This window comes from Ochotona curzoniae, unplaced genomic scaffold, assembly GCF_017591425.1.
Source record: "Ochotona curzoniae isolate NIBS_2020 unplaced genomic scaffold, NIBS_Ocur_1.0 scaffold_4506, whole genome shotgun sequence".
Taxonomy (NCBI): domain Eukaryota; kingdom Metazoa; phylum Chordata; class Mammalia; order Lagomorpha; family Ochotonidae; genus Ochotona; species Ochotona curzoniae.
The window spans coordinates 52,764,185-52,791,409 of record NW_024467119.1 but is presented as its reverse complement, the minus strand read 5'-3'; the positions used below and the strand labels follow the sequence as shown (position 1 = coordinate 52,791,409).

The window sequence follows — 27,225 nt, the reverse complement described above, 5'->3', positions numbered from 1 at the left end:
AAATAATAAAAAACTGTTCAAACCAACAGCAGGATGTTAACTTTTCTTTCAGCTTTTTTTTATTTATACTCTATATTTTAAAAATTCCTCATTTTAAAATGGGGGAAAAGGTATTTGTAAGTAGAAACAGAATAATGTAAAAAACATCTCTGCAGATCATATTCAGAAAACTGCTGGAATGTGCAGCTGCAAGTATGGAGTTCCTCATGGTGTGGTGCGGAACTCCATGCTGATGCTTCTCAGAGTCCCCGTGTGTGGTGAGGCCCCTGCTGGTCCTCCTCGGGGTCCCGGTGTGTGATGAGGCCCCTGCTGGTCCTCCTTCAGTCCCCTTGTGGTGAGGCCCCTGCTGGTCCTCCTCGGGGTCCCGGTGTGTGGTGAGGCCCCTGCTGGTCCTCCTCGGGTCCCTGTATGTGGTGAGGCCCCTACCAGTTTTCCTCAGAGTCCCTGGATGTGTAATGCGGGCCCTGCTGGTTTTCATGAGTCCCTGGCCATACCACGGGCCCCTGCTGGTCCCCCTCTGCTGTGCCGGAGAGGAGTTGTGGGGTGGAGAGCTTAGAGGTCTGCAGAGGCAACAAGCGTGGCCGTTAGCGTGGACCTTTCCCTTTCTCCTTTCCCCTCGTCTTTCGGCTCTTGTGTCTCATTCTCAAGTTTTCTATGGAGGTGGATAAACTACTGATCCCACAGTGGCTTAGAGTTGTTAGTTTGTAAATAGGCATATTAATATCAAAGCACATTATTGTGAAACTGCTACATGAACAATGTGATATAACGAAAGTTCTTTTATTTTTTAAAAAAAATTAGAAAAAACAGAGGACAGAGATACAACTGCACAAATGAGAAATTCTTTGGATTCAGAAAGTCTACCTGAGTGTGTGCTTGTGTGCAGAAGGGTGTGGAATGGATAGTCAAGATGGTGGGGTGTAGTGTCTGCCCAGTTTTTTAATTCACATGGTCATAATTGATTGCCAATCTTTACCCTCCCTTTTTCTTATTGGTCATTAGCTGAAGCTTAATATCTTATTCCCAAGCCTATTCTTTGCTTAAACACATGCTGTTTGCATTTTCTCCCACATTTGACATTGCATTAGTTTGCATTGACAAAAATTTTAGTGTACAGTAATATATGACTGACCTAGTATAATTAAATTCTGGTACTAAACCATATAGCTTTGTTCAGTTATGAAATTTATTATCCTTTAGAAGATTACTAATATATATTATCTTGATTGTACAATGCTCTAACATCTTGGTTACCTTTTTTTACTCTTTTTAAAAATTTTATTTATTTTTTTATTATTACTATCGTTTTATGACACAGTTCCATAGGCTCCTGGTATTTCCCATATCCCAGGCCCAATTCCCTCCCCCCCCCACCTAGTTCCTCTATATCATTACTAAAGTATAGTGCTTCATACACAGTCATATGTCCATCATTGAGGGCATGGACAATGGCAGAGAGCCCAGCATCCTATTGTCAAGATATAGCACACAGTTTCATTGCAAGTCCTTCTTTGTCTGGAAGTAGAAATGCATATTATATTGTATCCTCACATCTGGATGTTAGTCTCCATTTTGCAGCTACTATACATCCCCTCAAATGAAAAGTCATAATACAGAATCAACAATACAAAGAAAAATAGAAATTTACAATGCCATGAAATTAAATGACATGTTACTAGATATAACAGTCTCCATTACACAGTTACTATACATCCCCTTAAATGAAAAGCCACTAAACAAAATCAACGTCAGGAAGAAAAAAGAAATTAACAACACTGTGAAGTTAAATAACATGCTAAAAAATGCCTAACGTGTAGCTGAAGAAATGAAAATCAAGAACCTTATTGCAGAAAATGATGCTACTGTATGATCTGAGAGTCAGTGAAGAAGTTAATCAGAAGAAAAGTGTTTTGAAAAGATGAAACTAACAGAAAAAATCAAAACCCATGCAATATAGATTCCACTATATCTATAAACATACACACTGATTCTACTTATTTACTTTTATCTTCATAGGACAATACAAAAATTGATATATACATATTAAAGTGTGAAATGATGAATTATTTATATTTACCTAGCATAGGTCTTAGGTCTATATAACTATAGACTGTTGGTATTTTGATTTTTATTATTAATACAAGAATGTCTTGTAATTTTGAAGATGGGGAGCAAGCCCACTGACCTGGTAGAATAGTGACCTCTGCTGGTGAATATGCATTTTTTAAAACAGCAAAAGCAAAATCTAATTTGTTTCTGATGAATACCACATTTCCCTTTTGTAGACAAAATGGAAGGTATCTACACATTAAAATAAATATTTATTTGAGATGCAGAGTGATAGAGGGTGAGTTGGGGGGTAGAGAGAACTTCTGTCTGCTGGTTCACTCCCCAAACAGCTTCTACAGCCAGGTCTCGGTGGCTGAAGCTGGGAGGTGGGAATCCCATTCTGGCATCTCAGATTGGGCCATTATTCACTGCCTTCACAGACACATTAGCAGGAAACAGTATAGGAAGCAGAGCAGCTGGGATGCAAACCAGTACTCCCTTATGGAATGCTGGTGTCATAAACAGTGGCTAAACTCTCTGTACCGCAAAATCAGTAGCCCTTCTCACACCCTCCCCCCACTTAAGAAACCATTTCAAAACAATCCTGAAACAAAGTTTTGTTTGTAAACAATCCATAAATCAGTATGAATGAGTATGAATGTTTTAAAAACTCATTTTAGTTCATTGATTCACTAATTTTATAGGAATAGCAGTTATTTGAAGTTAAAAGCTTTATGTCCGCGAAGTATTTCAAAGCTATTCTTTATTCTAATGGGTCAGTAAAAGATTTTTTTTTTATTAATCTTATACATTTAAAATTTTATTTTAAAAATTAGATCTCAGGCCTAATCTCACCAAAAACTAAACTATGCTGTTCAGCAACTCCAACGTTTTGAACAAAGTCTTCTGGTCTAGCCTCTACCCTCACAATTAGTACAGCTCATACTTTTTCATTCTGCACAGCCCTGAACTCGATTGGAAGCTCTTTCTGGGAGTTGCTGTTCTATATACGTTTGTCTAATGGAACAGATGTTTCATCTGTGTTTGCTGAGTGCAGAACTAAGAATTTATTAAAATCCCTTATGAAATAATAAAGAGACATGAAATCCTGGAACTCTAATAAATTTGGTTTATACTTTTCACTAAGGTAACCTAAGGAAAAATTTAAGATTATAAAAAGAATTAACAATCTGTTGATTTATATGTAATTGTAGTGTTTCCATTCTCTGGTCAACTCTTGGGACTCTGAATTTACGACCTCTTACAATTTGCTTTACCATTTTGAGTTTCTGCTGGCTCTTGCTGTTGACATAATGGTGATGGTAATTATTGTTTCTTTAAAGATTGGTGTGAGACTGATTTCTGTGGGATTTTTATTTCTCACCATTATTGCAGATTTTTCTTATTTACTTTTCTGGAGTCTGTTGCTGTTAATAAAGTATCTGCAGTTTTAAACATCCTTTTAATGTTTCTTTGGATGTCACGCAGACAATATGGATAGAATGGGGCCCCGAGAGAATATGATGACATCTTCTGTGTATGATAATTTGCATGCCTTCACAGATTATCAGTTTAGTCTCAAAAGTAATCAACTTCATTAATCCTATGTTAGTTTTCTATCACTTCCTTTTTATTCTTTTTAATTGATACGTGCTGAAGAAGTGGTCAGTGCCTAGCTTGATGAAGCTGCATTTTAATTTCAATGTACAGCAAGGGATTAAAAAACAAAACAAAACAAAAAAGCAACCCTTCTTGGCCAGGAGTGAGCCCTTAGACTGCAGGAGTCTTTGAAGAAACGCTAGCATTTGAGAACACTGAATGACACCACTGTGCCAAGGAGCAGCTTGTGAAAGTTGGGTGCAAGTAACAGAAAACAGACGAAGTTACCTTGGGGCTTTGAGAATTCAGAATGAGTGAACATTGTGCCTGAGGCGTGTGTTTTTAAATATCTCCTGTTAGTGGGCCTTCCTGTTTCTTCAGTTAGAGATACTACAATTGAGCAAGCATGTCTTATTTGTGGAAGTCCTTTTCTATAACCTGATCGATGAGGTTGAAAGTGTTAGTCTGGTTTCAGAAGCCATGTACGTCAAAGTTAACTGTTTTTGAATAGCTCGTATGCACAAGAGCTATATGTGGAGACTTGTAATTTTTGTTTGTTTGTTTTTTATTTTGACAATCTTTACATAGTTAACGGGTAAAAAGGTTCAAGAGACTTGTGATTTTTTAAAGATTTATATTTATTTGAAAGAGGGATGGAGGGAGAAGAAGATCCACTTTGACAACCTCATCACCATCACCGAAGAACATACGGAGCTGTTAATGGCAAAATATTTACATTCTATTTCCCCTCCCCGGATTGGCACTAAATCATCTGACATCAAATTAGTCTTTTAGGTTCATCCCATTAGAAAGAGACTGAAAAAGTTTGGCTTAAAAATATTGTGTACTCATAAAATTTTTGGCAGGAGGTAAAATTTTTACTTTTGAAAGTGTCATAAAGTCCTTCAAAGCAGAAAAAAAAAAAAAGGGAAGTAGCTGAATGAAGAAAAAAAATGCTTAAGAAAGAGGAGACCAGAAAAAAAGGGAAAAAAGAAAATGGTTCAAGTAGAGGGAAGAGTGTGTTAACATTCTTCAAGGCCTACATGATTTTTCCTTTCCTGTGTTAGAATGTTTTATTAGGATAACTACCAAAAAAAGTACTTGAGGAAGCAAGATGCATGCTAGACTTTAGTCATCCTGTAAATTTTTAAAAATATGTAAGTAAATCATGGATGACAAACCTTGTGAATCTTACGCTGAATGAGATCAACAATCAACATGGCCGTTTATGGTGATACAGGTAGAGCATCCTTTATCCAAAATTCTTGGGAGTAGAAGCATCAGATTTCAGAATGTTTGCTTATACGTAATGATACGTCTTAGGGATGGGAGTCAGATATAAGCAAGAAATCCATTTTTGTTTCACATATGCCTTATGCACATAACCTGAAAAAATACAGCATACCTGCATTTTAATTGTGACTTATCAAAGTCAGCTGTGGAATTTTTCTCATTCATTATTTTAAAGCTTTCATATTTTGCAGTGTTTTAGATTTCTGACTTTCAGATTAGGAGTGTACAGCCTTACTTAAAACATACCGTAAATTTGTTTTAGGTAACTAAATAATGGTGGAATTTTATCTTTGTAAAATATTTGTAGGTGCTACTAGAGTTATAAATCATTAAGCAAATTGACAGGCTGCATCTTTCAATTAGCATAATAGATTTTGCCCTTTCATCTAAGACTGCTGTGTTTCTTTTTTATCATTTATTCACTGTTTAGATTTTCTTTTTTATGCCACTGAAGGAACTGATATCTGTTATTTTCACAGGGAACGTGATGCAAACAAAATCAATTACATGTATGCTCAATATGTCAAAAATACTATGGAACCACTTAATATCCCAGATGTCAGTAAAGATAAAAGATTTCCCTGGACAGTAAGTAACCCAGTTTCAGATGTGAGACTAAAAGACTGTTTTCCTCTCACTGGATACTTCAGCAGGTGCTGTCAACTGAAGGACAGTCCTCAAATGAATTGACTGAGAAGTAATCCATGCTTTCCTTGATCTGATAAAATACAATAAAACATCTTACAAAACTTTATTGAGTGCTGTATGTAGGTGTTTTTCCCTGTACTGTTTGCAGGTTTCAAAAACATGTAGAAATGAATTATATACTCATTCAATTTCTAGATAACTTATTACCTACATAATAATGTCAGTTACATTTCTTAGCTGGCATTGCTGGTGTTCCTCATTTTATCCACATAAATTTAATTGCATTAGACTTGAACATGTGTAGATGGTAATCTATCGTAGTGAGTTGCTCCACAGAAAAACTGAGGAACTGTTTTCTTTGATGGCAAAGCCATGAAAATTATTTCTTGGATGCCTGAAACTTTGCATTCTGGCATTTTCTTACAGTTATGTCAGAAAAGCAGCTGCTTTGATTTTATTATTTGCAAATCTGGGAGAGCTTTTTGGAACTTTTATATTGTGAGCCATAGAAACACTGGTATCTAAAGAAGAATTGTTGCAACATGGTGTTCTGGGTGGCAGGATGCTTTTGAATTATGCACCTCCTGTGAATTCATTTGAGATATCTGTTCAGCTGGTATACTATACAGGAATATTTTACTGAAAATTACTTGGGAAATTTTCATGTGGAAAAACTATAAATCCTGGCTATTATAAAATAAAGACTGATGGGGTTACATTGCATTTATGTGAGCTTCATTATAACATGTATTTTTCCTGTGCGATAGCCTTTCTCCAGCTAATAAATGGGACTCTGTTATTGGGCTGACAAATGCCATATGGTTCATATGGCCTATAGTGAACAAACCAATCTTGGGGTTTTGTTTTGTTTTGTTTTGTTTTTCATTTTAACTGTTCTGTTTTTGTTTTTATTTAGAATGAAAGCACAGGAAATGTAAGCCAGCAGTGCATTCGAAGTTTGCTTTGTACACCTATAAAAAATGGAAAGAAGAATAAAGTCATAGGTAAAGGCCTTTCTGTTAATCTCTGTGCTGCACTTCTGCTTTAAATGCATTCCCAACTACCTCTTTTTTTCAAGCACAAACTTAAAAAATGAAATGTTGAAGAAAGTAGAAAGTGAGAAAATTTGTAAATAATTTTATATTAGTGTCAACAGATGTCTGTTAAGCCTTGTTAACAACTATGTAATTATAATCCTGTTCAGAAGTATATCTCAGTTTAGAATGGTATTGTGTTGAAAATTAATAGAGTAAATGGGAGACATCAAACTGATAATGTGTAATGTTTTAGAATCTTACTTCCTGGTTTCCAGGGTTTTTTTTTAATGTAATTTGGAATGTAGGTTGTATTGATTCATTCATTCAGGAAACATTTATTGGAAGCATCTTTGTTCATGGCACTTAGGATAAATCAGTGAACACAGCAGAAACCCTTACTGCAGGAGCTTATTGTCTCGTCTGAAGGTTATGAAAATGCTCTTCTTCAGGAATAATGGAAGAACACATTATAGCAAAGATGGAATGGACAAATTATCAACATTTCTCCTATTATTAACATTTTCTTAAATTGCATTTACATTTAAAATGTGGCAGAGAATTGGCATTTTTATCTATGTCAACCATCTGCGACTGACATAGTAAAAGTCATATGAACTATTATCATTGTCCCAAAAACCTAAAAATAAAGAAAATATAGAATGACTTGTAAATGCTAAACTTTAACATTGCGTAGCTAAAGGAAGCAGTAGTTACATATGTAAATTTGCCTTATATCTGAACAATTTCAGGTCACAAGATTTGACAGTAACCTTATTTATGTTAAGTAGCAGAACGAGAGAGCAGGAGGGATTATTAATGAAGCAGGGAGCAAAAGGTAGATATTTGAAGCATCTATCTAAGTTCTGTCCAGAGGTGAGGAAACATTTGTCCCTGAAGGCGGAGATGGTTACAGAGTAGTGTCGGTATGTACTGAGGATTCTGGCCATGTGACACGCCACAACTGAGGTGGAGATGAAGCATGCTGCAGGTTGTAGCCAGCAGCCTCTCAACACTTCCAGTCCCTTGCTAATGTTAATATGCGTCCCAGTGTGAGATGGATACCTCGGCTTACTGCCATTAAACATTCCGTGACACTGACTTCCCTTGCTCGGATTCCAGGCCTACCCATCTGCACTTCCCTTGTTCCGATTATTTTTCTTTCCAATGTAGATTAGCTCATAAGAAGTGAATGCATTATTCATGTCATCTCAAATACATTAGATGTTTGGACAATTGCTTCCCTCTGTAAATTAGCAAAGTGGACTTGAAGCAATGGGTTGCAGCTGCAGGTACACAGACTCTTGTTCGTGCAACAAATCTATTTTTCGTTGTGCATTAATAAATATTCTGGCTTTATAAATCAGTGTTGTCAAATTAGGAACTATGACTTCATGAGAGAGAGAGGGGAAGAAATCTGTCCCCAGTTTGTCATCTAGACTCTAAATCAGCAAGACTGAAGTTCAAATCCTGAACCCAAAGAATTACACACAAAAGTAACTTAGGAGGCAGCGTGCCAACTCCCAGCTTGGTTCTTTGGTCAACTATACTCTTCTGTCATTCTCAGAGCAAAAGAATAGAGGCCTATGAACATGTAGACTCTCTTTTGAAAAAGATCACTAGCAAGATACCTAAGAAAGCCTTAGAAGAAAGCTGCAGAGCCTGCCTTACTAGCAATACCACACAAATGATACATTCTAAAATCCTGGGCAGATCAAGGAGGGGAAGCTGCATTTTTAATGTTATTTTTAAAATGATTTTCATGTAAGTCTAAAGATTTACTATAAAGCTGCCTATAACCTATAAAAATGTCAAGTTAAAATCCAGGAGGAATACTATACTTACCAGTACATTGTCATAAGAAGGAAGACAGAATAGCAACTCCTCAGACAGTAAGCCCTATCTTCATTTTCCCTCTACGGTCATCTCTGGGAACAGGTTTGGCTGGCAGAAGCGATGGTCAGAAGCTCTTTCTTGCTGTGCACAGATGGAAAGAGCCGTGTAGAGGAGGTGCAAATAGCACCTGACTAGGAAGGGGACTCCCAGTGTATTTGCTCTTGATGTAAATAATTAGAGTGCATCCCGTACCTCTGGGTAGTTGAACCCAGGAAGCTTCCAGAATTCAATTCACATGCTCTGGTTTTGTTGCTGTTTCAGGTAAGTGAACAACAAAATTGAAAGACAGCCTTTGTAATCATCAGACTTCTCTTGGCATCTGTTTTGTGTCACCCAACCTGATAACTGAACCAAAAGTATACAGGTATTTTTTGGAGAGGAAAAATTCCCAGTAAGTAGAAAGGGACGCAAAGCCATGATTCACACAGAGATGTTGCAGCAGAGGGAGGCTGTTCAAGTTGAGCTCAGTTAGGACAGAGAAAACGTGCAGTGTTCCCTGCTATTGTTGAAGTGATAATACTGAGAGTCTGAGCTCTGAACCATACTTACTTACCCATATTTGCAGCATGGCAATATCCCAGTTTCAACTCGTTTGTCTTGCAAGTCACAAACCAGATGCCAAGCTCAGGTGATTCTGACAGAGAAGCCTTATTGAGTCATATACAGAAGGACAGGCAGACTTGTCTGTTTTTTGTCATTTTCTCCTGTCCTCCTCATTTTTTCCCCTTTTACTGACATGTAGATGAAATTATAGCCATTAGATCAGTCCAGGGTCTGTTGTAGCATTCCATTTATTCCCTGAGGTATTGTTTCACATCATCAAATGTTTGCTTAGAGCTCTGACTGGCACAGAGTTTCTACCACTTGACTTCCAACACTGTAAAGAATTTTTTTTTCTTCTCAAAACTTATTTTACCCCATTGTTTCCCGTATTTATCATGTAAAATATGCCCTTTTGTTTTTCTCCATCATTTTACCATATATTCTGATGCCTTTTTTGAAGAAATTAGTCTATTACCATCCAGAAAAATGCTTGAAACATCTCCACTTTGAAGAGCTTGTGTTTGTCTCCTTGATTGTAAAAACAAGCAAACAAAAAAAAAATACATGATAAAAATTACAGCACTGTACTGTGCATTGTTTCAGAGAAATACAATATGCATTTGTTATGGAATATATATATGTAATATATATACACATAGAGAGACTGAGACTGAGTATATATTTCAACATTGTTTCTTATTTCCACAGTGAATTTTGTCACTCTCTCACATAACTGACTACATTTCAGTCACCATTGGCCTGTGCAAAACTATGGTGTATGCAAAATATGTGGAATTATTGCTTGGTGACAGACCTGTCTTGCTTTGAGTAAGCACACACTGTGATGTTCACACAATATGGAATTGCTTGATGACACATTTCTCAGGGAGTGTCCTCATGATTAAGTTACACATATCTGTATTTTCACACTTGCTCTGTTAGCGGGTTTAAGCTGGACACACACCTGCATCATTGCTAATAATCAGCATAATTAGAATGCAAAAGCCAAAACTATTAAAAACATAAGTAGAAATAGAATAGTGGTCATAGTAGACCTTTAGTTTATCTCTCACAGAATAATAAAGTACAAGAAAAAAAATAAGGAAGCACTAGAATTTAACAATTAAATGCATTTAAAAGATTTCTTTTATATTGAAATAACATTTGAAATATATTCAAAATATATTTTTCTTTTGTATTTGAAATATGAAATTTGAAAAAATACAAATTTTCATAAAATAACTATCTAAATTAATAAATATTAATGATATATACATAGAAGTTGCTTGTATACATCACAGTACACAAAAACTGGAAATATGCAATAAAAAATATGTTGGGCGGAAAAATTCAGACACTGAAGTATTCTCCTAATGAGAAAAATTAAAAGTCAAAATTCAGTTGTACCCTTTTATACAAATAATTGTATCAATTTAACATAAAATCAAGGCACGTGGCCAAAGCTATACTCAGAGGAAAATATATAGCCTAAATATTTTATTATTATTTAAAAATGACTTTTAAAAAAATATTTATTCATATATTTTGAAAAACACAAATGCTGAGAGAGAGAAAGCTCTGTCATCTAATTTATTTGCAAATGGCCACATCAGCCAAGGCTGGGTCAATCCATAGCCAGGAGCCAGAGACTCCATCCTGTAGTCCCACATGAGTGGCAGTATCCCATGCAAGAGCCATCTTCTGCCATCCCAAGATTATCAACAAGAAGCAGGAGGGGAAGCAGAGTAGTGGGGACAGGAACTAAGGCACTCATGTAAGATGCTGGCATCTCAAACAATAATTTAACCTGCATGCCTCAATAACATTTATTTTAACTGAACATTCAGGGAACTTCAAAAAACAAGACTTTTCTCTTTCTCACCATCTATTCAGAAGATATTTTAAGTTTTTCATGGGAGCAATTGGAAAAGTTATTGTAAATTTTGTGGGTTTTTTTTTTTAACTATTGGCCCCACAGAAAGCAAAAAAAATAATACAAAGGCAAAACATAATTTTAAAAATTCTGATAAAAGCTATCAGATAAGAAAATGGAATAAGGTGAGACACAGAAAGAGACAGCAAAATTAAATGAGTTCACATGAAATGATGATTTAAATGGAAAGCCCTAATAGGATCATGTAAGAGTATGTATCTAAAAAAAAGAGTGTTTTTAGTTAGTATCTGGTTGTGAAATAACTTTAATATGTACTGAGACAAATTTGTTAGGGGGAAAAAATGGAAATAAATCTTATTTAACATGTAAACAAGGAACAAACTTAGCCAGAAATAGGCACCATATATAAAAGAAAAGCTCATATCCAGAAATGAAGACACAGTACAACATGCATCTCTGCTTCCAAACAAAAGATGGACTCCCAATGAAAATTGGGATATATATCTAGACAATGGGATCTATAGTTGGATATATCTAGACAATAGGATGATAGACTGTCTACGTTGTCCGTACCAAAATTGTCGGGGCACACTTAAATAGCAGACTGATGGAAATGTAACTCCTTAGGAAGAGTGTGACCTTATGGGAAAAATCAGTTGGGGGCAGAAAGTGGGGGGAGGGTAATCCCAGACTATACAAACTTGTATGATAAATTTCAAAAATAAAAATTTTAACATTAGTTAATTAATTAAAAGTCTACTAACTCAAAAGTCCTTAACACCTGAAGTGCTTTCTGGATGATTTGCTTCTGTTTTCTAACTTATCAACTCTCTCCAGATCAGATTTTTATCAATTTAGTACATACATGCCCTTGTCCAACTTATAGGAAGGCTCAGAAGTTTTCTCAATCAACATTTGTAAAAACATTATAAAAAAGAATTATTACCATAGTTACAGAATTGCCTGATCAAGAATTAAAATAATATCATCAAAGTTACAGCAGGGGTGGGCATTTAGCCTAGTGGTCAGCAGTTAAGAAAACTGCATCTCACATTGGAGTCTCTGGACTGAATTGCTAGCTCTGTCTTCTGATGTCAGGTTCCTGATCACGCACGCCCTGGTAAGCAGCAATGACTCAGGTAATCAGGGTCTTAGTATCCCCATGGAAGACCAGGATTGACTTCCTCATTCCCAGTTCTCATGTAGACCAGCCCCAGCCGGAACAGGTATTGGGGGAGTAAACCAGTAGGAAGAAGCGAGCACTTCCTCTCTTTCCCTTCAAAAAAAGTAAAATATAATAAAAATTATTTTTTAAAAAAATAGATAAATTACAGTAAATGTACCAGAAGAGATGGCAAAATTGATGGAACACAGCAGAAAATCAAAATGCAGAATCTAATATGTTGTGTATAATTTTGTGATTTTATAGAACAGAGTACATTTCATTGCTCTATAAATAAGATACCATTGATTGAAAGATAAACTTTTATGTATCTCCAAGAAAGAAAATAACTATGAAATAATTGAAAATAATAATCAATTAACTATGACAAGCTATTCTAATTTCAAAACTGAGAAAAGTTAAAACAGTAATAATAATTGAAAAAATAAACATTTATAAGATGGCATTTCAGCAAATCAGAGAATTAAGGTATAAAGATAACTGACAAAGGACAGGATACATGATTAGGATGGGTTTTACAAATTAATAAGACAGCATGCTTATTTTGGAATCAGTATTGTGTGAGACTCTAGAAGACCACAAGCAAGGGAAGAGTTGGCCCCTTTTCTGCTGAAAAGCCAAGAGGTTAGGGACACCCGCACCTGCAGTACTGTGTGGTTTGATTATTTTCAGAGGTGACTTCAGTGTCATGTTCAAGTGAAATAGCATCTATATGAAAGAAATCTGTGAACTTTCAATATTATATTAAACCTTTGATTTACCATCCGACTTGGTTTTCCCCATTATGCCTGCACTTACTGAATTTTGCTGAATGGCTTTCTTATATTTTTGGTTCTATATTAACTGGCTTTTATGTGTAAATGAATCTGATTTCCTATGACTTACTAGCAGGCATTGCATCTCAAATTCCTAGTTTCTATTACATTATACTTTATATCCAGTCTTCTACATAATTAATGACAGCTGTGTAAACTATCTGCGAATGGGACCAAGTTTTCTCTCATGACAACCTTCATTTGAATGAACATTCATTATAGCCTTTTTTAAAATTTAGATATTTTTGTTTGATATAATTAACTTTTCTATAAGGTATGAAGAGATCAATGGGATTGCAATGAGAACTATATCAGAGCGGCTGCCCATTCTACCTTCCAAGGAGAGCTCAATCAATGACTCATGAATGATTTGTCTTTGGGATGCATTCCCTTGCCCCGAATCTGAATAATTCTGTCTGTGTGGTAACACAGACACGTGTTAACTGCTCTGTTCTGAGCTTGGCTGATATAGCAGAGTCTTCATATTTATATACTTGACATTCCATTTAAATGAGGTGGAAGCAATTCCAGAGGTATGACTTAGCACCTCCAGTCTTCACAGGGTGAATTTGACTGAGGCATAGGTTAAACTGCTAAGTGCAACAGTTAGCTAAGTCATAAGCCTAGCTGACCGCCTGCATCCACTCCTCCTTGTTATGCTTCCCTTGTTGTACATATAGGAATTCCCATGAAGTAGTGAAGAAAAGCTTTGTTTATGCAAGCTGACCATCAAGTAGGAGAAGAATTTAGTAAAAATGAAAAGGCAGTTCCACTGTGGTGTAAGTGTTAAGGGCATGAAACGCATTGACTCTCAAGAAAATGTGATGTGGGACACAGCCAGAGCCTATATAAACAGTTCCATATTTATAATCTGGCGATTCACAAAGACTGGAGGAACGTAACCCATGTGTTTTTTCTGTACATTGGGATATGCACTTTTAAAATAAGTGTTGACTTGCATTTAGTACATGGTTTTTACTTATCGTGTCCAAATTCATTATAAAACATGTTTCAGCATTTTCTTTGGTTAAGAGAAGTCATTACTGTCATACTAATGATGGTAGGTAACACATAGAAGCCTTTTCTGTTGAAAGTAGACCCTTAAAAGGAACAAAAAGAACACAGTTTTTGTCGTGTAAAAATTAGGCACACACCAATGCTGGGAAAGAGACAATCCATGCATCTGAGGAGTACTGTAAACGATTGTGGAACATTTATATCATGAAAAAAGAAAGAAAGAAAAAAAAATAGGCAGAGTTTCCCAATCTTTCTGCACTGAAGCAAACTTATCTCTTATTTTCACTTTCCATGAACTTTTTGAAATGTTCTCATGTCATCACAGATTTTACACAATCCTTTTGTGTTCCAGGAAAAATAAAGCCCAATAGACTATAATCTTCATGGGAAAGTTGTTTGGGTAATAGCTACAGTCCTGCATTCTCTAATTGACTGAGTTTTTTTTTTTTCTGCTATTTGCCAGTCATGTTGCTAGCTAATGAAATTGGACTAAAAAAAAAAATCTAAGCCCAAAATATTTGCTGCTGAGATGCTGAGAGAAAAAATAAAACTCCACCGTGATAACTAGATGATAGTGTTAAAGGCAGAGAACAGAGAAGTGCCAGCTATACCTGGAAGGCGAGTGACCTCCAGAGCTCCTCATGGAGCAGGTGTAGGGATTAGACACTGGTTAGGAGGGCATTGAGGGAGCCATCCTGCTGTGGCAAAGCTCAGGGGTAGGTGTTAAGGCAGACAACATGCAAAGAGAGCAGCCAGAAGTGATCTGACAGCTGAGTGTGGTGAAGAGCCCTTTAGCACCTCAGTGGAAGGGGGTAGTGCAAAAATGAGCAGAAGTTTGGATTTCAGATCCATGTGTGGTAGCTGACAGGCTTTGAATGAACACAACTCTTTTGTAAAATAAGATCAGTGGGGTCGCTGCTGTAGTGTAGCCTGTACAACTAGTACCTGCAGTGCCAATATTTCATTCAGAGGCCAGTTCAAGTCCCATCTATTCCACGTCTGATGGAGCTCCCCAAAAATGTATCTGAGAAAGCAGGAGAGGGTAGTCTGAGTCCATGGATCCCTACACCCACATGGGAGACCTGGAGGAAACTCCTGGAGCTGATTTCCAGACAGGCCCAGCTCCAGCTATTCCAACCATTTGAGGAGTAAACCTGTGGAAAGGTTACTCTAAATCAGTCAATCAGTTCTCTCTGTCTGCCTCTCTCTCTCTCTTTCTCTATTCCCATTACCCCTTCCTTGTTTCTCTCCCACACCCTCGCTGTAGGGTCTGCCTTTCAAACAAATAAATCTTTCTTTAAAAATAGGGATAAGGGCCCAGTGTGGTAGCCTAATGGCTGAAGTCCTCACCTTGCAAGCACTGGGATCCCATATGGGTGCTGTTTCTAATCCTGGCAGCTCCACTTCTCATCCAGCTCCCTGCTTGTGGCCTGAGAAAACAATAGAAGATGGTCCAAAGCTTTGGGACCCTGCATCATGTGGGAGACCTGAAGGAGGCCCCTGGCTTCAAATTGGCTCAGCTCCAGCCATTGAAGCCACTTGGGAAGTAAACCAGTAGACGGAAGATCCTTCTCTATTTTTGCTTCTCTCTGTAAATCTAACTTATAAAATCTAACAATAAAAATAATTAATTAACTAATCTTAAAAATAATAGGGTGATCACACTTACCTTATACTATAAATTGTGAGCACTAATGAACATGTGTCTACAGAAGTATTTTGCACAATGCCGGTACCACCAGTGTACCTTTGGTACAAGTCTATTATATATTTGGAAATAAAGTGATAGAGATTTAAAGTGTTTTGTCTAGAGGCAGGCTATTTCACTGTACTCTTGGTGAAACCAACAGACTCAGAATCTCACAGAACAATCAGTTCAATAACGATAGGCGTGATGTTGATGGACTCTTCCATTCTTAGGGACTAGAAGTTTGGTTTTCCAAGACAGGTAGGATTTAGGGATTATGATTGTCTTCAAAGATTATATCTGTTTAAGAGTTCTAAATTAATGGTCATTTTTATTTTCATGCATTGGTTTCATTAAAGTTGTCTGTAAATACAGTTCTCCTAGATATACTAATTACATAATAGAAATTAGAGACTGTGTGAATTGCCTGGCATTTATTCATTCTGTTCTGTCCATAATTGTGTTTTTTAACTTCTGGTTTCTCAGGAAAGGCAATCTGTGTGACCTAAAATTCTGATGTGTATATATCAAAATTGTTCTCTTGGCAAGTATACAAAAATCCAATTAGCTTCCAAAGGACAGATTGTCTTTGGGGATTCAGATGATCTAAACTGCATGACTGAGTCTAGTATTTTATGAACTCAGGCATTTTGCATTTAGGAGCATGTGAACTTGGTTCTCTTGTAACCTATTTTTTACTCTTTTGGCTCACAGTTGTGAGGATTCATTTGCTCTTTTTGGAGCTACGAGGCATTCCTAAAGCAAAGTCAGTAGCTAATCTGGGGGTATGGATGTCAAAGTCAATGCAAAGTCATGATCACTGAAGTAACATATGCCCAATTTCTTCAATTGCTACAGGGGTCTGCCAACTTGTAAATAAGATGGAGGAGAATACTGGTAAGGTTAAGCCTTTCAACCGCAACGATGAACAGTTTCTGGAAGCTTTTGTCATCTTCTGTGGCTTGGGGATCCAGAATACACAAATGTATGAGGCGGTGGAGAGAGCCATGGCCAAGCAAATGGTCACATTAGAGGTGAGCTGAAGCTTGTAGGCTCCATGGTCTGTGTATCCAGAGTGCCCCTGGGAGATTCGAATGTGCTGGAAGCACATGAAGCAGTGGCATAGGCCTCCCGTGAAGCCAGTCCCTGCCACGTATTTTTCACCAGCTGGCTGCAAAGCATGTATTTTGCCTAACATGGAGATTTCTTACATCATAGGCCAGTTTAAGGGAGTAGACTTTACTGAATGGATAAATGTTTTTACTTAGGCATTCCTATAATGTTATGAAATATATCTATTCTTATCAAATATATCTATTCTTATCAAATATATCTATTCTTATCAAATTGGTGTCAGTGAAAATTGATGTTTGGGGCATAGAAACCTTTCCTCCTATCCTTGATAAATAAATATCAGAAAATAGAAAGATATTCTTTATCCAACAAGGCTAACTAATAACCAGGATATTTAAAATTATAAATGAAAATATATTTCATATTTATATATACATATTTCAGGAAGTTTTAATTTATACATGCATGTACATGAAAGCATAGTTTCAACTATATGCATGAATGTATACTTTGTGTTAATGTATACGCATATCATTTTAATCATTTTTTCTGGTTTTTATTGGGTTTGTATTACAGAAGTACATCGAAGCTAGCCATGAACTAGTTTAAGAATCCCTTGTACTCATCAGCCAGCATTAACCCCCATCTATCTATAACCCCCATCTCCTGTGTACTCTTTTCTTCCACTGCATTATTTTGAAGCAAATCTCAGACATCATACCCTTGTATTCAGAATCTCCAAATATCGTCCCCAGTGAATTTAGTTGTGTTTTTGTTGAGTGTATGAATGGTTAGCTTTCAATTGGTATAGAAAGTTTTCAATTTCAGGCTGTGATGTGAAGTTATTCCTGAGATCACAGGTCTCGCCTTATGATAATGTTTGTGAAACGAGGATGCAGACCCCTCCAGTGTCCCAAGGAAAATGAAACATTTTGATCTAGGAGATGTGATATTACAATAACAATTAAACAGAGATAATAAAATAGTTAACATTCATCAAATGCATCTTTCATATTCTAATACATTTGGAAAAATTGTTTCTTACTCATGTTATTTTCAGTTTATGGTAATTTTTTTTAATTAGAATGTGTTTGGTTTTTCCTTCATTTAATAATAGACCAGTTCACAGGACCAGTCTTAGTGTAATCTTTCCACAGCCTGCCCCTGTGACGTCGGCAGCAAATGTGAACAGCTATGACACGTCAGAGTCACTTGGACCAAAGGCAACAATTCTTAGTTCCCCAGGTTTTTTTTTTCTTAAGATTTAGTTATTTTTATTGGAAAGTAAGATATAGAGAGGAAGATCTTCCATCCATTGATTCACTTCCCAAGTGAAAGCTAAGCCAATCCAAAGCCAGGAGCCAGGAGCTTCTTCTGGGTCTCCCATGCGGGTGCAGGGTCCCAAGGCTTTGAGCCATCCTGGACTGCTTTCCCAGGGCACAAGCAGGGAGCTGGATGGGAAGCGGGGCTGCTGGGGCTAGAACCAGTGACTATGTTGGATCCTAGTACATTCAAGGCGATGACTTTAGCCGCTAGGCTACCACACTGGGCCCGTCAGCCTGATTCTTAAACTCCACAAGAGTAGCGCAAAGTGTCATGGAGCAGAAGTTGAAAGCAAATTCCCCGGCTTTGTCCTCTTTACGGTGTGACCTGTCAGCCTCAGTGTCACCTGTGGTTTATGGGGGCTGTATAGGTCAGCACAACTCTTCTCACCTCTAGAATTATGAGTTTAATATGGTCCTTAAGTACCTATAAATGAAATCCTAGCCATATAACATTTTTGTATGAGTTTTACCTTAATTACAGGCCTCATATGCGGGCTATTTCTCAGCTTCTTTCCACATATCAATATGAAAATGTCAGTTTACATAAAGGTTGTTTTCCCCTTATATAAGCAAAAATAACTAAAGTCAGGTTTTGTTTTGTTTTAACCTGTTTCTTTGTAAATTTTCAGCCATGTTTGAGCCCGTAGTTATTTCTAATGTGTCTTATAAACAGTGTTTTCATGACCTCAGCACTGCCGGAGTGGAAGTTACAGGAGTTTTCTTGGAATGTAGGGGTGATAACTTTCTCTGAAGGAAGCAGCAGAGTCTGAGTCTGGAACTTGGACTGTTGCACAAAGCAGCGGATGAAGCTTGCTCTTCCCAGGAGGCTGGCTGTCTTGGGGAAGAAATCTTGATGAAATGCCATGCCTGAACCCCAGGTCTGCATTCCTCGTTCCAGCTCTCTTCAACCTGAGCTCTGCGTTTCTTCCCTGTAGGTTCTGTCCTATCATGCTTCCGCAGCAGAGGAAGAGACAAGAGAGCTCCAGTCCTTAGCGGTAAGTCTCTTTCTTCTTAAAAATTACCATTTGCCGACATCAAATTCCTACACGAGTATATTTTTCTTTACTACCATTTGTCCCCTCAGCATGTAATAAAATTTATAATTATTTAGGTAAATGCTCAAATATATTTCAGCAACTCTTTCTTTTGCTGTTGTGATTTGCTGTCTTCCAGAAGTACAAAGTCACTGACAGTACAGGACAAGAGGCAACGGATTTTATTGACTTTGCGGTATATTACATGATTCTGTCTTATCTTTACATCTACTTTAGGCCAACATTGAAATTAATTTTCAGTTCCTGGTGAAATGAATACCAGTGACTCCCAGGTCCGTAATTTGCCTAATGACAATGTAGAGCTGATTGTTTATCACCAAGAATCTATTCCACCTTATCAAGAATTAATAATTTATGGCTTATTTTATAAATGAATGAAAGATTTTAATATATTACCAAATGGCTTACAGAGTGCTCTTTGAAATTGATTTTAAATAAGGTCAGTTAGTGAATTTTGATTACACTGTTATTTAGTATATGATAAGAGAAAAACACATAGTATGTTTCAGCTCTTGGTTGGAATGGCTTTGATTGGAGTCATGAATATTTAAGACACGTAATGCATTCGCAACCAAGACTGCCTTCTGAATTCAATGCCTTGGCTGTGACTTACATAGATCTGCCTATGTGAAATGTGATGAGAGTCAATTAAAAATGGAGAGTTTGAATGGTTCATTGTCATTATCATCCTATGCTAACTGTGTCTTGTTTTTATGTACATTTTCTTATGTAAACCACATAAGTGAGTTAGGAAGATCACACTGATGCCTAAGAAATCAAGTAACTTTCTTGAAGTCACATTGTCATGAAGTGGGCGATTTTGGATACAAGCTCACAGTCTCCCTCCAGAGCCCTATATATAACATCTGTTATGTGATTATGTAGTCAAAATTAAACTCTGATATTTTGAACTTGGTATTTCAAGGAACAATGCCATTAATCAGTAAGAGTGGCAATTATTAACAAAAAAAGAGCATAATTGATTTAGGTGAGATAAATTTGTGATGCTGGTGGAACAACCAAGTGAACTTCTTAAACTCTAAGAAAAGGCAGCCTAGAGTGGTGATGAGGTGGTGGTGAGAACCAGAGGTGAGGACTTGGGGCTTGACATTCCATGATAGAGGAATCATAGGAGTCGAGAGTGCAGAGGAGTGTAGAAGACTGGGAATGGGTCTCGTGAGTATAGGTTAAGCTGGAAGGAGCAGGTGCTCTTAGCAGCTGCTAAGATTGAAAAGTAACAGTGAAGTAGGGAGAAAGGTTTATAGGAGTACTGTGTTACAAATATATAAGTGCCTCAAATATTCATTACCCTAATCAAGGTTATCCCAACCAAGTACTGCAACACACTTACATATCAATGTGTTTTTCTCTCACCATATACTAAATAACAATATGATCAAAATTCATTAGCTGACCTTTTTTGAAACCAGTTTCAAGGAGCACTCCATAAGCTATTTGATCAGAAATTAAATCCAGTCCCAATTTTGATAATGTGGAGTGGATTCTTGATAATAAACTCATGTATGTCATTTTTTCTTGTATTCCATGTATTAGATACCAGAAATTATAGAAAATATATGACTCTGTGAGACTGGTTTATTTTTTTAAAAAGATTTTTTTTATATATTGGAAAGTCAGATATACAGAGAAGAGAAGAGACAGGAAGATCTTCCATCCAATGATTCACTCCCCAAGTGAGCGCAATGGCCGATGCTGTGCCAATCCAAAGCCAGGATCCAGGAACTTCTTCCGGGTATCCCACATGGGTGCAGGGTCCCAAAGCCTTGGGCCATCCTCGACTGCCTTCCCAGGCCACAAGCAGGGAGCTGGATGGGAAGTGGAGCTGCCGGGATTAGAACCTGTGCCCATATGGGATACTGGCGAGTTCAAGGTGAGGACTTTAGCCGCTAGGCCACGCCGCCGAGCCCGAGACTGGTTTATTAAAGTGAGCATAATGATCTCTTGTTACATCCATTTGTTGAAAAAGATAGGATTTTAAACTTTTGTGTGGCTGAGTATTTTGGAGGATTTGTAGTAATGTTACGAAACAAGACTAAGATAAGACTGAAGGATTTGGTGATGAAGTGAATTCTGAGAAAAAAGTTTCAATGGTGGGAAAATGGAGGAAGTAGATTTAAAATAAGTTTTGTTTAAAAGTCAAATGGAGTGGAGCAGTAAATACAAAGGTTATTGGCTGAATCATGGGAAATATTTTTCTGTGAATTTGTGAACAGAGATTGCTCAACAATCAAGGGACCCAACTTGTTTTTTGGAAGATATAGGCATAAGTATGAAAAGGACCATGCAAAACAAGGGGAGAGACATGGGTCTTGCTGTGGCTTACTCAGGAGTCATTTCTGCTGCCAGAAAAAAAGGACAGGGATGCTAATAACCACTCCTTTACCTGCCATGTTCTAAGTTGTTTACTGAGTACATTTAAGCCGGAACAACATAGATGGTTGTTATTATTTGTATCTTGTGAAAGGGAATTGAAAAAAGGGCATATAGATGGGCTTTCTCAGGACCTCAACACTTATTAAATCTGGACCATCTTGGCTTCAAAGCCATTGCACAGCACTGGTGAGGCAGTTAGAAAGGAAGGGGGTATAAATGTGGAGACATCTTCAGGTAAGTAAAGCAGTAGGTAGGAAACGGAATCATTTTGCCAAAACTATTCTTGGAACTTTAGATGAGTTCACCTGAAAGGTTAAGATTCTATGAAAAATTGGTCTAACATGGAAGTGACTATAATTATTTTGTGTTTTTCATGATGATGTTTGAAGCAATGAGCAGTTATTATGTTACATTCAGGCATCACTTAATGGTGGGGACATGTTCTGAGACAGATATCATTAGATGAGTTCATCATTGGATGAGAAATGGTGGACTTACACACACCTAGATATTCATTCCATGTGACTTCCTGATGCAATCACAAGAATCAGTAATTATGAGACACAAGAAGCTGTTGCAGATGTAACATAGCATAGTGTTTTTCAGTAAACTTTGATCTGTATGTGGAATACAGATCTAAAATAATGATTCATAGTTTAGGAATCACATAAGCCAGTAACATAGTCATTTATTATTAAGTCTTTTGTATTGAACATAATTATATGTGCTATACTTTTATCCAAATGCAATGCAGTTTGATCATACTAGCATCACCACAAATACATGAGAAATGTACTCTGTAGAAGGCAAAGACAATCATGCTGTCATAAACAATAGGAATATATCAACTCCATTATAGTCCTAGACCACCATTGTCATACCTGCCCCCTGTTGTTGTACCAAATGTTTCTACAAAGATTCATGCATTTAAATTTGTCGTTTGCCTCAGGCTTAACTGTTCCAGTTACCTTTTGCCTCCTGAGAAGATATGCTTTTCCTCTAAAAGTGTACTGCACCTTGGAAAATTATCACATGACAGGATACATATTGTAGATCGTAGAAACTCTGCAAGGCTATTAAGTTAGTTCTAAAATGTTCCTAGGTTGTTTTAGGTAAATAAAAATTTTTCAAATTCTACATAAAATGCTAAAAAGTCAATAGTATATTAAACTTTTTCACTTTTAAAATAGATGGTTTCTCAGAAAAATCTGAAAATTATTTCCTCAATTATGTTTATAAAATTAGCAAGAAAAAAACAACACTCTGAGAGTAAGTGAAAATTGCTGCATTGTTGTATTGTTCAAAACCATCTGTTGTTCCATTTGGGAAAATAGATTTCTGGCAGCTGCAAAGAGAAATTCAGGGTTACATAGCTTGCAGGTCAAGTAATTCATTTAAATTGAATTTCAGCAACTGCTTTCAATTCCAGTTTTCTCTCAGTTCAATAGAAATCTCTTTACAGGCTGGCTACACAGGTGTCTGAAACACCCAACAATTACCAAAACTGTCTTTGTCCTATGTCTAATTACTTGCAGTAAAAATAACTTGTAGAGCTGTCAATTTTTTTTCTTAATTTTCATTTTTTGGATAATTTGTTTTATTTCTGTCAAGTGAACAAACTTCATGTCTTTAACAATACAAGTAGGAGCATCGTGAAGCTTCTCAATCTACTCTCTGCCTGCACCCCCACACACTCTTTTCCTTTCTCCTTTCTTTTTTTTTTCTTTTTAATTTTTGCAGTAGCATACTTTCAATTCACTGTTTACTCACAGACTGAACACATTAGGGACAGAATTCAACAGCTAACAAGTAGGAAAAAAAACTTTATTGTTCCTTAAGAGTATAGACAGAGGCTGTAAACAATAATCAAATATCAACATGTCAATCTCACTCATATAACTCTTTGTATTCTGTAGAGTAGTTATCACAGATCAGGGGAAAATGATCTCTGTCTTTTGGAGACTGCCTTATTCACTAAGCATAATGATCTCCAGTTGTATCTATTTTGTCACAAGACAGGATTCATTCTGTTTATGGCTGTGTGTTATTCTATACAGCTTATTTAAAGCGATTTGTTTATCCAGTCATCAGTTGATGGACATCTGCATTGATTTTGTATCTCAGCTATTGTGATTTTAGCTACAAGGAACATAGGTGTGCAAATAGCTCTCTTGTATTCTGATTTCATTTCGATTAAGTATATTTCCAAGAATAGCATCTAGACGCATGGTAGAATACACTGATCTCCACACTGGTTGTACGAGTACACTCCAACACTGAATTCAGGTACTTTTTCCTCCCCACATCCTCACCAGCATTTTTTTTTTTTAATTTTGAATGATAGCCATTCTAAGTAGGATGAGGTAAAATCTCATTTTTACTTAATTTTCCTGAGAATTTTTTAACAATCTTTTTGAAGATTACCTATTCATGTCCTTTGCCCATTTCTTAACTGAATTGTACTACTTTTATTGAATTTATTGAGCTCTTTATAGATTCTGAATATTTTCAATCAATTACATAGTTTGTAAAAATTTCTTACCATTCTGTTGGTTGCCTCTTCAGTTTGTTGACAGTTGCCTTTGCAGCACAGCTTGATGTATCCCATTTGTTTATTTTTTATTCCATTGCCTGTGTTTCTGGGGTCTTTTCCAAGGATCTTTTGCCTCATACAGAGTTCCCCCAATGTTTTGCTTTAGTAATCTGATGTTATCAGGTTGTTAGATTTAAACATTTGATCCATGTTGAGTTGATTTTTGTACAACATGTAAGATAAGGGTTTTGGGCCCGGCGCGGTGGCGCAAGTGGTTAAAGGTCCTCGCCTTGCACGCCCGGGATCCCATATGGGCGCCGGTTCTAATCCCGGCAGCCCCGCTTCCCTTCCAGCTCCCTGCCTGTGGCCCGGGAAAGCAGTCGAGGACGGCCCAAGGCTTTGGGAACCTGCACCCGCGTGGGAGACCCAGAAGAGGCTCCTGGCTTCGGATCGGCATAGTATCGGCCCGTTGTGCTCACTTGGGGAGTGAATCATCGGACAGAAGATCTTCCTCTCTGTCTCTCCTCTCTGTATATCCGCCTTTCCAAAGAAAAAATAATAAAAATAAATCTTTAAAAAAAAAAAATACCTTACTTTAAAAAAAAAAAAGATAAGGGTTTTGTTTCATAATTCTGCAGATGTAGAATCCAGCTTTCCATGAATCATCCGTTGAAGAGACTAGCATTTTTCCTTGAATTGATTTCAGTATTCTTGTCAAAAACTATTTGGTTGTAGATATATGGGTTAATTTCTGGAATATATGTTGTGCTTCATTAATTTACATGTCTGTTTCTGTGCCAGTACTAGGTTGTTTTAATTACAACTCCCCTCTAGTACTATTAAAGTCTGATATTATGATTCCCCCAGCTTTGTTTTAAAACTCCTCTGGATATCTGTGGGTCTCTTATATTTTTCATATGAATTTTAGTATAATTTTTTTCTAGATCTGAGAAGAATGTCATAGGTAGTTTGATTTGGATCACACTTATTCTGTAAATTGCTTTTGTTAGTATGAACATTTTGATAATAATTCTACCAACAAACTAATGTGGAAGGCTTTTTTTTTCCATTTTTAGTTTTATTTCTTTTTGTTTTCTTCAGATTTAACCTTATAAAATGCATTCCAAGATATTTAAGGTTTCTTTGTAGCAATTGTGAACAGGACTGTTCTTTCTCAGCTATGGAGTTGTTTGTACACACAGACTATTGATTTCTGTGTTGATTTTATATCCTGCAACTTTACCAAACTGTCTTATGAGTTTCAGCATCTCTTAGAAGAATCTACGCTTCCCCTTAGTAGAGGGGAGCCTCAATAAAGGGTATAATGTTATCCGCAAGCAGGGATAGCTTGAATTTGTCATTGCAGTTTGTACCTTTGTCCCTGTTTGATTTCTGTTTCTTGGTTAATGGCTCTGGCTAAAACTTATTATACTAAATAGCAGTGGTGAGACTTAATTTTGCTTGCTAAAAAATGTATTCTGAAAAGAATTAAACAATTTGCTGAAACATATGAAACAGTTGTGCCCATCTGGAAAAGTTCTCAGATCATAACAGAGAAACTGGTAGGAAATTCAAGATCCTTATTTTTACCCCTTGCTTGATTCGAATTGCTTATCCCACTTTTAATCTAATCTTTTCTTAGCTTAAAAGTGGGTGTAACAGAAACAGAGACTTAAACAGAACATTTTGCCAGATACCTTTTATTGATCCTAGTGGTATATTGTTAAAATAACAATAGAAGAACCCTAACTGACAGCTATGGTAACTGGAAAATTAGTTAAGATATCAGAGTGTAACAAACCACCAGAAAGTGACTGGTTGGATTCTTGTTCAATGTTGACTGACTACCTTTTCCGCCTTCCCTTCCTGCTCGAAAAGCAGTCAAGAAGTATTTATTAAGGTATACAAGCCCCTCAGTTTTGCAATAGGATCAGTGCTCATTCAGTTCAGTCTTTTCAGCTTCTGACTTATTGTAGTGTCTTTAATCAGAAGTGATCAATCTAGAAGCCGACAAGCACTTTAGTGATCCTGAAGGATTTCCTGTGCCAGAATGATGAGATGAAAAGCTTAGTGCTTCAGGCAGATTTCCTGGGACAGAAATCACCTCATCTGAACCTCAGCCTCTCAGAACCAGAAATATCACGTGGCCCCAGTCTCTGTGATTGCTGCAAGAGGCAGAACCAGGCACCTGACTCAAATCTGTGACAGCAAAAGCAGTACAGATCAGAATTCTTTAAGAAATATGATCATCACATTCCTTCGTAATGTAAGAAGCCTCAGTGGATAGCCAGATTATAAATGGAAAAAAATTTAGACGACAAAGAATTGATTCTAGGATCAACTGGCAACCAGGATCCTGGAATCCAAGATCACTGAACCCTGGGTGCATCCTGGGAGGCACCCCCCTTTCTCCAACAATGCCACAAAAACTCTGCGACAGTCCTGCAGAATTCCAGTGAGCCACTAATTGACACTTTTTTTTCAATTCTTTGTTTTTCATGATACATTTCCTTAGGCTCAGGGATTTGCCCTCCTACTCCCTGTACCTCCCCCAGTGTTTTGTCCTATTTATAAAATTAGTTTAGTCCCTCAACAACAGTTACATGTCCATCATTCTTCTATTTGAGTCTATCCCGACATAGGCATAGAGAATGGTACAGCATTCTAGTGTCATTCATTGCCCTTTCTATATTTCTTTCTCATTTGCATTTGTATTCTCTTATTCATTAGAGAAAAATGATTGCTAGTAAACTGATAAACTAATGGTCTAAGTTTTTTAAAACATGTTTTGAAGCATATTCGAAGTGAGAAAGGGAAAATAGTTTTCAGTAAAGTCAATGTGATGGTTATCAAGGCAGCTTTACCCAAAAATTTGGAACTAGACTGTTATCTCTTATACTACTTTATCCATGAAAATAATTTCCTTAGAAAATAGATCATTGACATTAAGATCTATTTTCCTCTTAACATTTATACTGAACAAATAATAAGAAGTAATGTAACAGAATGGCTTTATAAAACACTGAAGCTAATTTTAAGAATTTGACATTTATGGCAGAACACATTTAGTCACTGCCCTTCTTTGCAGACTCAGTAAAGAACTTTCTCAGTGAGTAGCCTTTTCTTAACAGCTGGCCATTGGGGGGTTGTTTCTAGTTTCCACAATTTTTATTTTGGCTCTTGAGA

General features: G+C 36.8%; 1 protein-coding gene across 3 annotated transcripts in view; it reads left to right on the top strand.

Annotated features, from left to right (window-relative positions):
• Positions 1 to 27,225, top strand: part of PDE5A (phosphodiesterase 5A) — a 136,630-nt gene that overhangs the window by 69,781 nt on the left and 39,624 nt on the right. For all 3 annotated transcript variants that reach the window (XM_040966899.1, XM_040966901.1, XM_040966900.1), the window contains exons 8-11: positions 5,421 to 5,529; positions 6,506 to 6,593; positions 16,517 to 16,692; positions 18,993 to 19,052. In XM_040966899.1, coding sequence (XP_040822833.1) covers positions 5,421 to 5,529; positions 6,506 to 6,593; positions 16,517 to 16,692; positions 18,993 to 19,052 — 433 coding nt within the window. The remainder of the gene's footprint in view (positions 1 to 5,420; positions 5,530 to 6,505; positions 6,594 to 16,516; positions 16,693 to 18,992; positions 19,053 to 27,225) is intronic.